The sequence below is a fragment of the Brienomyrus brachyistius genome, chromosome 16 (assembly GCF_023856365.1).
Source record: "Brienomyrus brachyistius isolate T26 chromosome 16, BBRACH_0.4, whole genome shotgun sequence".
NCBI classification, from domain to species: Eukaryota; Metazoa; Chordata; class Actinopteri; order Osteoglossiformes; family Mormyridae; genus Brienomyrus; species Brienomyrus brachyistius.
In genome coordinates, this window is record NC_064548.1 from 8,995,035 (window position 1) to 9,010,594 (window position 15,560).

The following is a 15,560-nucleotide window of genomic DNA, read 5'->3' on the forward strand; positions in this document are numbered from 1 at the left end:
ATCACTTATTTCGGCAGATTTACTTCTATTTGTATGTTAATAGGAACCCATTTCCCCATTATTAAATATGGCAAGTGATAAGACCCAGACCATTAAATCAAAGTTCTATTATGAAGATCTCATTGTGAGAAAAGGAAGTATTATTCCATTATTTCTACTCGAGTCATCTAGACTTACTCACCATATTCCAATTTTTTTATATATAGATATATTCATTTCCCATACTTTGTTTCTAGACTTTCCAAGGGAACACCAATGCGGATGGGGTGGTCCACCACAAGTTCTCGCACCCTATCAGGACCCGCTTCCTCCGCTTTGTTCCCTTAGAGTGGAGCCCCAGTGGATGGGTGGGGCTGAGGGTGGAGACCTACGGATGCACATACAGTGAGTAGCTACTTGGTTGCGAAGTTCTACTGCTACCATAAATCCTCATATGACTTAAATATGTACGTATAATCATGCACGTACTTTATTACATGGCCAAGACAGGGCAGCTACATCAAAGTAATACGAATGAAGTAAAAAAATATATATAATGTTGGATAAACTGCTCCAAGCAAATATAATGAGAGCAACCATTATTATTAAAAATGTCAGTTTCAAAGTTGCTGTTTCCTGAGGACAGAATGATTTGCAGCCAAGCGCAATACGATGGTGTGACCTTAATCTGGAGAGTTTAGTGGCTTGTGGATATTATTTCAGGTGAGGAAAGGGCAGTGAGGTCTGCAGAAGGCTGACGTCTTATCAAACTGGATAAGTGCATGTGCTGACCACACAGTATTACCCTAATTAGGTCTGCTGATAGAAGACTTGGCTAGTTAGAGCCTGCTTCTGTCACTTTGACACTAAATAAATAAATGGGATCCGCTCCAACACAACTATCATGTATGGAGCGCTAAACGTATTAGTCTGTGAATTACTGTTCCGTAATGACATTTATAATTATCCCTTAGTGAGCACATCCATTATGCATAATGGTTTCACAGCATGATCCCTGTATTAATGTTGGATGAATGTGTGCTTTGCTAATAAATGCTGCATAGGAACAAGCTGATTTCACTCACCATAAAAATGGGTACTGCAGACCCCAGACGCTGAAACTTTAAACTCAGACTCAGACCTTGAGACCATGTGCATCCCTCTGTATCTCATAGTTATGGATCGTTGGTTTTGATTAAAGGGTTTGCATTCATTGAAACGTTGATTGATTCCTCAAGTTGAATATAATTGCTTAGCGCTAGCTATGGTAGGAACAAATTCCCAATATGGAATATTTTCTTGAGATGGTGTTCCTGAAGCTGTCACGCTTAATTGCTCTGTTGATTCCCGTAAGAACCCAAACCAGACCAGACTGACTATCCCCTGCCTCTCTATTGTCTTGTTAGGCTTATTAGAGGATTCGACCTGGAACTACATCTCTATATTTCCTTGAGCAGGACATGACTGTCTACCTCCGCATGTCTCAAAGCCGACACAGACAGTTGGCGCATTATGAGCCGTCGCCCCACTGGGCTGCTATGTTTTTATGTCTCAAACTTTGCAAAAAAAGATCAAAAGAAAAACTATGGAGAAATACTGTACCACTCATGAACTTCCTACTTTGAAATAACCCAGTTTCTACATATATGTACAAACATATATGACCTAAATAGGGTTTTTACATAAGCTAGCTAACCTGCTGTGATATTTGTCTGTGTAGATGTAGCAAAAATAAAATTTGCAAGATGCCATTGCCTAAAAGGACCGTTGTTTTACACATTTTTCAGTTCTGGTACAAAAGTATTACGAAATGTAATTAAATTTCAGTTTCTTTCCAGGCAAAGCTTCTCAGAACTGAAAGGTCACAGTTATATCATTTGTCTTTCTAGTGATTCCGATTCTGAGCTTCATAAGGACAGTTAAGGAATGATTCTTTAAGGGCTAAAAAGATGCAAGGTCACCTAGACAAACAATGAAGAGGAGAATATGGTACTGCTGTGAGAAAATGCCAGATGCTACCGGAAGCCCCATTCAAAGGTTATGGCCTTAATTTGCAGTCATGTACTTTATGCCTAAGTCTTTCCTACTGGTGCACAGAGTCAGACGTGGCGGACTTCGATGGCAGAAGCTCCCTGCTGTATCGATTCAACCAGAAGTCCATGAGCACGGTGAAGGACGTCATCTCGCTGAGGTTTAAGAGCCAGCAGGGGGAGGGCGTGCTGGTGCATGGAGAGGGCCAGAGAGGCGATTACATCACCCTGGAGCTACACCGGGGCAAGCTAGCCCTGCACCTAAACCTGGGTGAGCCGCAGGGGTCAGAGATCAGAGAGTGTGTAGGTGTGGGCTTTGAGAAAGGCCGAGCTATGGGTGAGGGAAGCGGGCAAGCGAATAGCAGAATGGAACCCTGCTAAGTGTCAGATGAGCAGTGAATGTCGAACATGCACGGGCTTGTATGTCCAATTAGCATTGTGCCCCACGTGCCTCAGAGAGCTGGGTGCAAAGCTAGGAACAAAGCTAGGAACAAAGCTAGGGACAAAGCTAATCTTCAATATGATTTTTATGCTGGTTAGGATGCATTGCATTGGAAGGTTGCTGGTTCAAATCTCGCCGCAGAGAGATTTCACCAACATCCCTTACATATTAATTTTCTGTATTCCCCTAATTTTATTTTTTTTCCTTATTTTTCTATGTGCCACACTCTGAATTGCCTCTCAGTCTGAAATGTGCCATGTAATTAAGTCTGCCTCACCTATATGCCCCCATGTTTAATTGTCACCCCCGCATCCCCGCCCACTTCCCCTCGCCCGCCAGACGACGCCAAGCATCACTCCAGCAGCGGCCACATGTCAGTGATGCTGGGCAGCCTGCTGGACGACCAGCACTGGCACTCGGTGCTTATTGAACGCTTCAACCGCCACGTCAACATCACCGTGGACAAGCACACGCAGCATTTCCGTGCCAAGGGCAATGACGACTCGCTGGAGGTCGACTATGAGGTGCATCTCTCCTCGTCGCCCCCACATTTCTCTTGGGGGGGTGGGGGGGTGGGGGGGTATAAGATTCATTACTTGTTCTTTGTACATCAGTACATAGGAATTAATATTTGTGCCAAACTGTCAGGGATAGGTAACATTTAAAAAGGATTAATCAGTACAAAAGCATAACAACAGTAGATAAAAATAGGAAATATTGCAGAATAAAGTACAATGGGCAATATCAGTCTGTCCAGTTAGGTGGACTGTGTATTTATGAGCAATTATCGCTCTGCATCAAATTTCCGGATTGTGAAGGGGTGGAAACTCTTCTTAAACAGGTTGGTGGCTTCTCAAGCTCGATGACTGGTACTGGCCCTTGTGGAGGGAACAGAGGCTCTCTGCTTGAAGTACCCAAACTCACCATTAACCATGGTGGTAATTGTTGTGTGACTACATGGTTAGGCTGCTGCCCCTGTGGACAGAAAATCACCGGGTCGGACCTCAGGGTCGGCAGGGCGGTTTTGTCATTACGCCCTTAAGCCCCAATTGTGCCAGGGAGCGTCTGAGTCTGCTCTCTCAATTGTACGTCACTTTGGATAAAAATGTCTGCTTCATAAATAATCGTGGAAAGGACACGCCATATGAGAACGGAATTGGGACGTGCCATGGTAACATTGTATGATGATAGCGCTCTGACTATTTAGAGACTGTCGCCAGATGAAAGCGAAGGAGGTGATAGACAGATGGCGGTTATGAGATGCTGGGGGGGGGGGGGGTGAGGATACACACACCTACTTGATAACTTTAATCACAGCTTTATGAACTCCAGCCAAATACACAACCTATCATTTCCGAGAACATTATTTAAACTCAAAGACATTATTTAAAGGGAATTGACATTTTCGTGCATGGGGGACATTGTCAGCTATGCTATCTTTACATGAAATATTAGACTGCTCCTTTTTTTTAATAAAATATTGCTAAATGAAGCAAATAAAATCATATCAAAAAGAAAAAAGTACAAAATTCCTCTCCAAGCAGCTCCAGCTCTGAGACACGTGAGGTGAATAAGTTCTCTCACAATCCAATTACTGCCAAAAAATAATAAAGGTAATGGCATTAAAAATAGATCACTCCGACGTTCAGTGCATTTTCGGGAATTTATTTTCCAGTATCTCCCCTCTTAGCACTAGCTGGAAAATTACTGGGAGACTTGCTGGTAAATTTCCTCTGAGTTGTCATGGCATGTCTGTCGGAACTTTCACGTACAGTGGGACCCCTGTGTCTGTGATTTTGGTTACCTGCGGTTCACCACGGCCTGAAAATTTGGAAAATTGCATAAATAAATGGTTAATAAGTTTTGAACCACTCACCAAATGAGTACAGACTGTAACATGGTGAAATCCGCCAGGCGAATTGCACCCAGTACACCTTGGCCCCAAACCCAGGCTTCTCCACAGAACTCTCATCCAGTCTGTCTTGCATTCTCACTGATCACATTCATTGCCTTGTTATCGCAGTGTATGCTATAAAAATGTATAAAAAGCATAATTTTCATTACTCTGTCATCCATTGATGTGTGACATTTTTCCATTGCTCTGTCGTCTCTTGAGAATTTGACTAAAACGTCAGAATCCCTTCTATTCAAGAGAGAAAGAGTTTAATACTGTGCAGTACTGTAGAATAATGTATAATCTACTTTATTATGACTGTATTTAATGTTCGTAATAACTATGAGAAATTTATCAATAAAACTTTACCATATGCATGTACACAAAAATCACGTTATATATAGCGTCTGCAAATTCGCTATTATCCGTCATTCTGGCTACCCGCGGTCTTGGAAGGTATGAGTCACAGATGCAAGGGGACTACTGTGCTCTACAAACCTGTACATTCCATGATTTCCTGTCATAAATGTTTCAGTCACTGTATATTTCTAGGACTTGTCCATATACGAAACAAAATTAATTTCCATCCTGATTAAATTATTGGAATGATTTTTTTCTGAAATGTCCTTTTTAAAGCAGCACTTTAAAAATTATGGAAAAAGCAATTTTGCACTCATTCTTGACCTGCTCATTAAAGTACGGCTGATTTTCCTTTGACGTATTTTCTCAATGTGGGCCAGACGTTGCCAACATGACACAGCACGTCATTCTGAGAGGGAGGGAGAAATTTCTCCCTGTAGAAATAAAGCTGGATGTTCAAAACTAACATTTACCTCACATGATACTTGTCAGTGAAAATACAAAATCCATGTGATGCAAGGAAGTGAAGTACGTCTTTTAAATCAAAAAGTTTTCAAGGGTAGAGAGGCCCCGCACGACATAAACAAAAATAAAACAGCCAGCTGCGCCAGAGGAATGAACTAAATGAGAGTTTGGTTCTTGTGCTTTAGGGACAAAGAGAACCGAAATGGACAGACTGCGGTTAGGGGTTTGGGGACTGGGATCAGTATTTTAGATCCAGGTTACTTGGAGGAGAACAAACCAGGTTATATTTACATGGGGAACAGGGGCAGATTAACCAACTTTGTCTCATTAAAGACTTTAAGAATCAGAGAAACAAGCAAACAAATTAAAAGTAAGAAAAAAAAACTAGCAACATACTAATCAGTGATATACCTGTATGCATACATTACATTCAGAGCCCATATAGTTAAAACTGCGATCACTTCATGATATTTCAGTACTATTTTTGTTCATAAAACCCATTGTAAAGACTGACCCAGCATACAAACTATTAGTTATTTACCCTTTCTTAAGACAATCCTCTGATTGACCTTATATGGCATAGGGCGTACTTACCAGTTCATATTACTGGGATTGGCAGTTGGGTGAACAGCCAATGAGATCAGTGCTTTATTGTAAAGCTATTACACGTGTCTTTAATAAGTTTAATGGTTCTTAAATGCCGAAGGGTATAAAGGAAGGCCGGCAGTGAGGCATTCATCACCCCTCTGACACCTCTTTCTGACATCTGTTTTCCACCTCTCTGAATCTCCCGTGCTTAAGGCCAAAACATTACATTGATGAATGACCAGCATTAAAGCCCTTTATCACACTAGTAAGTTTTTTTTTTTTTTTTTTTGTGTAAAGAGGGCAATCTTTATCAAGCATACAGTGCAAATGTTATTGTTTTTTTTTTATCCATATCCTGCACGTCAGAGTAATGTAACTTTCTGGAATGTAAATTTAATCCTAAACTTTCAATTTTTTTGCCACTTCACCTTTCACCATCACGGAATTTATTCTCTAGTCTGTTGGGTTGCAAAGACAATAAACTGAAGATTATTGCATCACTAGGGTTTTCTGTGCCTGAAAGATTCACTCTCAGATATGATTTTTTAAAACTGTTTGTATGTCTATCTACCACCCCCCCCCCCCCAACCCCCCCCCACGGCCCACCCGGTTCCATTCCCTTCACAAAGCTCAGCTTTGGGGGAATCCCACTGCCCGGCAAGCCAGGCACCTTCCTAAGGAAGAACTTCCACGGCTGCATGGAGAACCTGTACTACAACGGGGTCAACGTTATCGACCTGGCCAAGCGGCGCAAGCCGCAGATCTACAGTGTGGTAAGTCGAGCATCTTTATCATCAGCTTTCACCAGCTAATTGATGCATTGGACGTACACTGAAGATATTTAAAAGACATTTATATATATGGACTCTAGATTCATCTTACAGAAGATTCCAAGCAGCATACGGACAGCAGAAGAGCTGGACAATAAATAAATGAAGGAATTCCAGGGAGATGGGCAGTAGTATAGTACTTTTGGGTGGTTAACTTGAAGGTCACTAGAAGGTGCTAAAACAGCTATGGGAGTCACACCACGTGGTTAATTCGGAGCAAATACCGGGAATAATGGACGCTCACAATTCCGGCACCAATAGACAGTTGTCGTGGTCACAAATCATCGGTTTTATTTCCCCTGAAACAAAGTGCAAATACCGAATAAACAAAACAAACTCTCCCCCGGTTTACCCCCTCGAGGGCTCCCAAGCAGAAAATAATTAACTTGAATAAAAAAAGAAGATAATGAAACAAGAGAAACAAACACACTCCTCGTCCGTTTCCCTTTTGGTCTGTCCTTTCTGCATTCAGAATGGAACAGCTCGTTCACTCAGCCGCTGAGCTTATTCTTACCCCCAGTTGCTTCACCACTTCGGCGAGTAACAAGGGACCTTTCAGGAGGAACATGGCTCAGTTACCCGAACTCAGCCTGACCGCGTCTGTTATCGCGCATCTGCCGGTTGGCATGGCTACACCGCCGCTTAACCCACGCAGCACCTGCACGGACAGGTGTGTCTCTCGGTAAATGGCCGCCGTGCCAGTGAGCGTGGGACGTGCTGTCGAAGCCAAGAGACTGAAAAATTCAACAAGCTAGCAGCTCCACACATTTGCGAGCTATGTCAAAAGAGTGGTACTGCATTGCTGCACTCCCCTAACTTCTGAGTGTTCCTGCCAATATCCAAGTCCTGGAGGCTAAGTTTTAATGGCCGGAAACCCTGAAATATGCACCCTGGACTTCAGCAGCAGATAAGATTTCAAGCCCAATCAACACTGGGGGCATTTCTTACTTTTTAATTGTAGAGAAGATCTGTCACCACAGTCCCAGCAGGCAATGACTGCCCATTTTCTTGCACAAATACTTAGCATTTCTGTGTGTTTTAAGGGATTTGATCCCAGAAGTCTGTTTCTGCCTAATTAGCTGAAGGCAGTGAAGCATGGATTCTCATGCATTAAAGCCTCCCTGGTCCATGTTAAGGACTGGGCTTGAAACGTGTGATAGACAGTTTGAGGAAGAAAACATCGAGAAACAAGGGAATCATTTCCAGATAAGTGAGAAAGTTCTAGTTTTACGGTAGAGCATAGTGAAAAAGGGAATCCCCATTGCTTTATTGGAAACAAACAGATCAGCTAAGTTTGGCCTAGAGTCTTACAGTTTGACAAAGAATGGCATGGATATCGATACTGCCGACCATATGGTTTTATTAAAGTTACTCAAAATCGATAACTTTTCTCTTTCTGCCACCTTAATCAGGCATCACTTTCCTTTCTGGCACGTTTAATACTTCATATATTGAAACTCACATTAATTATATGAGAGAATAGATGGTCAATATCTGATTTAATCTGATGTGGCATCAGTGCTTATGTGTTTTCAACATCAAGCTTAACCTAAAAATTCTTAGCTGGACGGCGGCAGGCTTGCTGTTGAGACTGATGGTTGGGCAGGCCGAAGCATTGCTTCTTACAATGTGATGTGCTGTCAGGCAAACGTTTGGGTCACTCTGTGTCAAATTATGCCAGGCTTCAAAATATAACGTTATTTTTTCTATTATTTCATTACAAACCCTTTGCAGGCCACATGCTAACCTACCATGGGCAATTTAGAGACAACTGTTAGCCTAATTGATTTTTGACTATGGGAAGAAAGTGGAGTATGCAACATATAAAGAGTAAGGAGAACATGCAAACTTCAAACATACAGCCCAGAGCAGCCAGTCAAACCCCAAACCCTTGGGTGTGACACTTACTGTATGCTAAGTGATGAGTTATATAATTGTTATTTCTGTGTTATTTAAAGCTATATATTTCACACCAAAACGGTTACTTCATGTTAACTTACGTTGTGAGTCAGTAATGCATGTGAATTTCTCCTGCCAATTTTGGATTGGATTATCGCATCACTGAAAAACTGAGTGATGACAGACCAGCCCCGTATGTTTACCTAACTGCCCAATAGCAGATGGTGTGGATGCCTAATGCTGGCTAAAATGATAATTCCTTTATATGTACAGTACGGAATTTAAAGAGTATTCCATATTTTTTCTGTATTTGTACACTGCCACTATATAGCGTAGTCAGAGTTTCCGGGTTCTTTGTGTGTCTGAATTGAGATGGATCCAAGAAATCTTCTTCTGTCAATCTTTCTTATGTTCAATGATAAGCACTGGCATATCTTACTTGCAGGAAAGCTAATTTGGCGTGGACAATTTTTAAAATGAATTTTCATTTTAAAGTTGCCTTTGTTCACTAAGGGCATTTTACTCTGGAAATGATTGAAGTTAATTGTCCTTTTTCTCCCTTTAGCGATGCTGAACATGCATTATCCTAGCGCTGTAGCATATGAAAGGGCTGACAATTACAATTTATTTTTCATTTGCTAAAAAATACATAACTCATCTTTTTCATTACTTATTTTGAAATGTAACTGGTCAAATGTTCAGGAAATGTGCGATCAGCAGACTGCGGCTCGCAAAAAGACATTATTATAAATATTTGCTAACATCATCACCTTGACATTCTTTGTTCTCATTCTCTGCTGACCCCTGCCTGTTATTTCAATATACTTTTCATTCTCAGCTAATGTTCTCGCATTTTCCGCACATTAGGCCTTGTATGAAAGTTTACAGGTAGGTGCAAATTGCTGTGCGTGATCAAAGGCGCGGCACGTACACAGACAAGAAACGGCAGCAGAACCAGACGACTGTAATAGCACATCCTCCTTAAACAGTGATCCAGATTTTGGCATAAATGGATGAAGAATAAGCAGAGTGTAAATAGGCTTTATCTTGTGCTGAAATCTATTAAAAGCAATGTAAGGTGGTTCAGAACTTCATATTGATCCTTTGTGCCATAAAAAAATTATTCTATAGTAACCGCCTATAAGATAGATAGCATGGACACGCCTTTGTTTCAGTACTGATTTTGCTTTGATGAAAACTATATAAATGGTGTTCTGCTGCCTCCTGATGTTGCCAGGGCAATGTGACGTTCTCCTGCTCGGAGACGCAGACGATGGCCATCACCTTCCTGAGTTCCAGTGGCAGTTTCCTATTCCTCCCCATGGAGCCTGCCTTCGAGGGCCTGTCCATCCGCTTCCAGTTCCGCACCTGGAACCGAGACGGGATGCTGCTGTCGACCTTGCTCGCTCGCGGCTCGGAACGAGTGGTCCTGCAGATTAGGAATGGCCATCTCCACCTCTCACACCATCCCTCAGCTATGCAGAAGTCAGAAATCTCCACTGGTGAGGAGTGAAGCTCACTCTAAACATGACACACTGCATCACTGTTTTGTAACCCTTTGAAACATCACACAATACAGTCACATGGGCAACTAGACATGGAAAAGGGCGTTCTTAATTTATCTTTATCATTAAGTATGGAGACTCTCTCAACCCAAACAGTCTCTATCAAACTGAAAGTTCCCAGGTTTACCTTTTAGTGTGTGAATATGAGACCAATTGGTTAGTGAGGTGATTTATTGAGTGGCACATTCAGTCAGGTCATACTGGGTTAAATAACATTAGTAGGTGGCTTGGATGACTGTTGTAATTGTAGTGAAGGTGACAAGTATAAGAATGAAGACATTGATACACGCTTGTGGTTTTCATGATTGTTATTTGTGCATATGAAGCACTCTTTAATGAGGATCTTTATTATATAATAGGATGTGAACATCTGGACTGACTTTAATTAGAATTTTGAACAAGCAGCTATGCACATCAGCAGTATTCATGCATATGTTAAATGATATCAGTAAAACTCATTCACATATAAATATATTAAAATGTCACTTTTCCAACAGATGGGGATCATACAAATCCAGCTGACTTGTGGTCTTTAGTGTTGATTTTGTGTCCAGTTTTAATCCAGATTATATCCCAGTTTACCAATGAATAAGGGTTTTATTGTGCAAAAAGTGTCGCTTGTTCAACTGCATATGGGACAACACCTCTGTAGTTTACTGATTCACATTCGTCGGTGATTTAATTAAATATGAATCTAACTTTTAATGAAAACCTAGAAATCCATGTCTAGTCATATACCTCTGGCAGAGGTGTCCCACAGTCTGATAAATGGCTGTATGATTATGGTTAAGTTATCAGCTTGGTTTCACTTTGTAGGTGATCGTCTGAGTGATGGACTCTGGCACACAGTGACTCTTAGTACCAGAGGGCTGCAGCTACATTTGACCCTGGACAATGACCCGGCATTAACCATGGACCTGGGAGATCATGTTGACTCAGGCAGCAGCTTCTTCTTTGGAGGTAGGATGGTTGTACTTTTCTCCGCAGGTTTTGAAATCACCCTGTTGTGCCAGTGTCAGCTCTTTAACAGCTATATGCTCTGCATTATCAGCCTGACTTCTATGTCACTTTGCACAAAGGTGTCCATCAAATAAATATATGCAAATGTATTTGCCCAGGACAATTATGAGATGCTTAGCTAATGATAAGGCAGAGCAGATTACAAACTAGTTAAGGGCAGTTGGCCCACTCTGTTTACCTGGATACTGCTTTAGCTCCTCTATACTGCCAAAAGACGTACTTCAAAAGCCACTACGCTTTGTGGGAAAAGAAATTATTTGATCTGATGTAAACTGTCCTGTTTTTTGTACTGTATTAGTCATCCTATTTTTTTAACTAATGCTAATATTTACCTCTGACCCTAAGGAAACTTACATCAATATATATATATATATATATATATATATATATATATATATATATATTGCAATAGGCCTTATAATGAAACCCATGAGGCTATGCAGAAAATACAAAATAAATTATACCTTGCGATTGCCGGCTATGGTCTTTTGAGAGAATGCATGAAATTAACTTTTTCAAAGGTGCCTCCACTTCAGTTTTTTCCCTGGTGTTTATGGCATAACACGGCACAGACCATCTTCTTCTCAGGTTCCGTTAACATGAGCCTTTGTTTTATCACTCTCCATGCATGAGCGCCATCGCCGTGATGGACTGTAATTATTATGTGGAACAGATAAGAGACAAACTCCCTAAAAGCTTCAGCGTCTTTGCCTAAATAAGGAGGCCAGCTAGCCCGATTCTGTTCCCTGAAGACAGAGAGCAGGTGTCTCTGGACGTAGACTGCCTTGTTTGGGAGGCGGCCTCTTAATTTGGTTTGTCATGTCGCTCATTGGTAAAGCCCTCCATGGCTCATTTACTATGAGAGGACATTTTCTCCCCGTGCGTCATTGGGTCGACAGCCTACTATTAAAAGGCCATTATCTCGGATCTCAAAGGGTTTTAGACCTTGACAATAACTTCTCTGTGATCTCCACTTATAAATTAAATGGGATGGCTGTTATTAACAAATTTGTGAAAGAGTCTTAGAAAATGTCAGAACTTGGGAATTATTACTGGTGAAGATTATGAGCATGGTGTAATGTAGAGTATATATGCACCACGCCCACACTTATAATAAAGAGGAAATGAGGAGCCTGATACCATTATAATATTTTCCATGTAACTTGTAGAATCGAGCCTGCACATGAGAATTTAGATGACTTAAATTTAGCTACTGTAATATGCTATAGCGCACTCCTTATATGTTGAGAAGCTCTTGAATTGATATCATGCTGTTGAATAAGAACCTTCTGTCTTGCCAGGTTGCCCTTCGGCTCCAAACAGCCTTGGTTGCAGGAATCCCACTCTAGCTTTCCAGGGCTGCATGCGTCTTATCTCCATCAACAACCAGCCGCTGGATTTATTCCGTGTGCAGCGAGGCATGCTGGGTAACTACAGCGAGCTGCAAATTGACGTCTGTGGCATTCAAGATAGGTAAGTACTGTAGTCGGTCCACTTGAACTTGACTGAATTCATGATTAAGCACGAGCAGATGTCAATTACATGTTCTAGTCATCCACAACAGATTGTTCTAGATCATTTTGAGGGCTAATATAGAAGAAAAGAGTCAGGGCAGTTGTTGTGGGTGGTTTTTTTTTGGGCAGTATACTGACTCACACCTTCAGCATTGGGGGGCCTGATTCCAACTCAACTCTGCGTGTGTGGAGTTTGCATGTTCTCCCTGTGGATTGCCTCCCAAAGTCTAAATGTGCATTTAGGCTAATTATGTAATTGGCTATTCTCTCATTCAGTGTGTACCTTATGTTGTCTGGGATAGGCTCCAGGTGATCCTACTCAGAATAAGTGGTTGGAAAATGGATGCACAGATGATTTCTGGAAATGAATATGGCTAAGAGAACTGATAATTGGATTTGGCTTTGATTAGAAGAACATTTTTTTTCCAATATTCCTCAACAGATGTGTCATAGTACTGTAGAAGAAGGTGGACATCATAAAATGTGTTAGTCATATGCAGATCCAAGTATAGTAATTATAGGACTGTGTTTAATCTTTTTTCTTTGTATCTACGTTCTTCTGGATGAAAAAGATCTCTCAGTCAAGGGGGATGCATCTGAAAAAAGAAGGAGCCTAATAGATCCATCTGGCCTCTTTATAGAGAGTAAATCCAGAGTTTGTTCTGGGGTTAATAGGTGAGACTGTGCTGAACAAGGGGTAACAGGAAAACCGCTGCATTCACAGCTTTCTTAGGTATGAGCATCCCGGAGGAATCCTCTTTGAAGCTTAATCTCTTCAACTGTGCTCATTGGGGCCATAAACACAGCTGTCACATTTCATAAAAAAGATCCCAGAATATCCCATTAAATATAAACCAGTTACAGGATTTTTTTCAAAGACATTAAATACATTAAAGGCATGAAAGAATTCAAATGTGACCATATTAAGTAATACTATACATGTGGTTATTGTAATATTTTTTTCTCCTATTAGCCAAATGCGATGCTGTACTGAACGCTTCAGGATAGATCTTCGTTTTAGTGATTGATACTGATTTATCTGCTGTGTTGTGGAAAGTCCAGCACATCCGAGAAGGAAAAACAAGGGCAAGCTGTGCAAACGAAAGCAAGTTTGCAGCTTTTTCGACCTGTCCCTTGTAGAGTCTGCTGGGGAGGAAATAGACCGTGACTCGTGTGCCATTTCATGCTGATCACGCCGTCCAGCACTGCCGTGCCACGGCAGAGCTTGTCCTGAGCGTAATTCTCAAACCTGGCAAGGACAAGGATTAAAATTTCTGCTAAGAGGTTGGAAAGAGGTTCAAAGAGTAGACTGACAGCTTAGCCATCCAGGAGAAGGTTTTTCTGTTTCAACAGGCATGTGATTGGGCAGCTACAGTACTAATACAGCAAGCGAATGTCAGTGTTTCGGTGTTCCTTTTCCTGGTAACCCGGCCATACCTGCAAATCCTCCTCATATATATAGAACTTCACCGCATACAGTCATGCAGTTTGATGGGTTTCTCTGGGGTTTTTCGTTCTTTTTTGCTTGTGCTGTGAGTTTGTTTGCTTATTTATCTATTTATTTTCTGAATGTCGCTGGACTTCCGCAGCCCATAAGTAAAGGCATGAGTCAGCACAAGTGAGCGTTGTCGGATTTGCCGAGGTTCCCTGGGAGAACAGTAATTGCGGTTTAGAGGCAATAGCTGGACTGAAAATCCCGTGCTGTTTTCCTCAGAGGTGTCATTTCGTTGTTGACAAACTTCCTTGAATATCTCCAGGCCTCTCTGTCACAGAGTCTCAGTAGCTGTTCATCACTCAGAACCGGCAACCATCACTTGGCATCTGAAGGGCTTCCGCTATATTCACTGTGACAGTTGCCAGCCTTTTCTACTAGCTTGAAACATTCCCAAAATGTCCTCCAAGGCATGATGCCAGAATGAAATGAGAGTCCATGTGAGATCATCTTGGAAACAAATCAATACAAATATCCCTGCTTTCCTGACTTTACTTCCTAATACAGCTGGAGCCCTAATCCCAACCATTTCACTAAAGAATTTCTTATTTATTTATCTACTTGTTGGTTCGTTTTAATTATTGCAAATATTTTTGATACTGGTGAGTGGTCAGACACATGGTGCTAATTATTGTAGAAATGGGTGTCAAAGGCTTGTGAAGGTCTCAACTATAGGTTTTACTCTATACCAGTGTTTCTCAATCTGGTCCCCAAGGACCCACAGATGGTCCACATTTTTGCTCCCTCCTAGCTCCCTACCGGAGGAAGCAAAAACGTGGACTGTCTGTGAGTCCCCAAGGACCAGATCAGAAAACACTGCTCTATACAAGTACTTTCAGTTTTCAGCATATAGTTTTTATAGTACTGTTTCATAGCTGCTCGTTGCCTTGTAAAAGGTAAATTATGTCGAGTAAGATAGGCTGAGAAATGGCGGTGTCTGCTATCTCGAAAGTGCTGCATGTTCATTAATTATGCAATGCTTTCTTGTAACAAGGACTAAACACTGAGGCATATTACCCTTTCAGTGGTTTCTCCCTTCACACAAGCCATGCAATTTGTTGCATTAACAGTGGTGGCTCTTTCTGTATTTTACACTGAACAAGCCGCATCGTGTCATTAAAAATTAATGAGTGGATAAATAAATTCTGATGTTTCTGTCAGCATAAATGCATGGTGCGTATATCCTTGTTTGTTTTCATGTTTTACAGAGAAACTTGTTTAACGAAGATGAATCAAAACCAATTTTTTTTAGTGGATCGCCATTTGAAAAGCAACACATCAAAGTTATTGTTTTTTTCGTCATTGTTTAATATATGACAGCTTCACATTGAACGGGACATTTGCAAGTAGCAGTTGTCTTCAATAATCCAATAGTTTTAATGTTTTCATTTCTCTCTGGACAGAAATGTTACATCGAGAATAAGCTACTTCTCCCAGGTTTATTAAACATGCCGTTTAAATCTGTTGACTTTGTAAGATAAT

General features: G+C 41.2%; 1 protein-coding gene across 1 annotated transcript in view; it reads left to right on the forward strand.

The window, feature by feature from the left end:
- The window catches only part of LOC125709591 (contactin-associated protein-like 5), an 89,405-nt gene that overhangs the window by 43,812 nt on the left and 30,033 nt on the right, over positions 1-15,560 (forward strand). Inside the window, exons 4-10 of the mRNA XM_048978189.1 lie at positions 237-384; positions 2,077-2,280; positions 2,791-2,975; positions 6,388-6,531; positions 9,725-9,989; positions 10,869-11,012; positions 12,374-12,545. Coding sequence (XP_048834146.1) covers positions 237-384; positions 2,077-2,280; positions 2,791-2,975; positions 6,388-6,531; positions 9,725-9,989; positions 10,869-11,012; positions 12,374-12,545 — 1,262 coding nt within the window. The remainder of the gene's footprint in view (positions 1-236; positions 385-2,076; positions 2,281-2,790; positions 2,976-6,387; positions 6,532-9,724; positions 9,990-10,868; positions 11,013-12,373; positions 12,546-15,560) is intronic.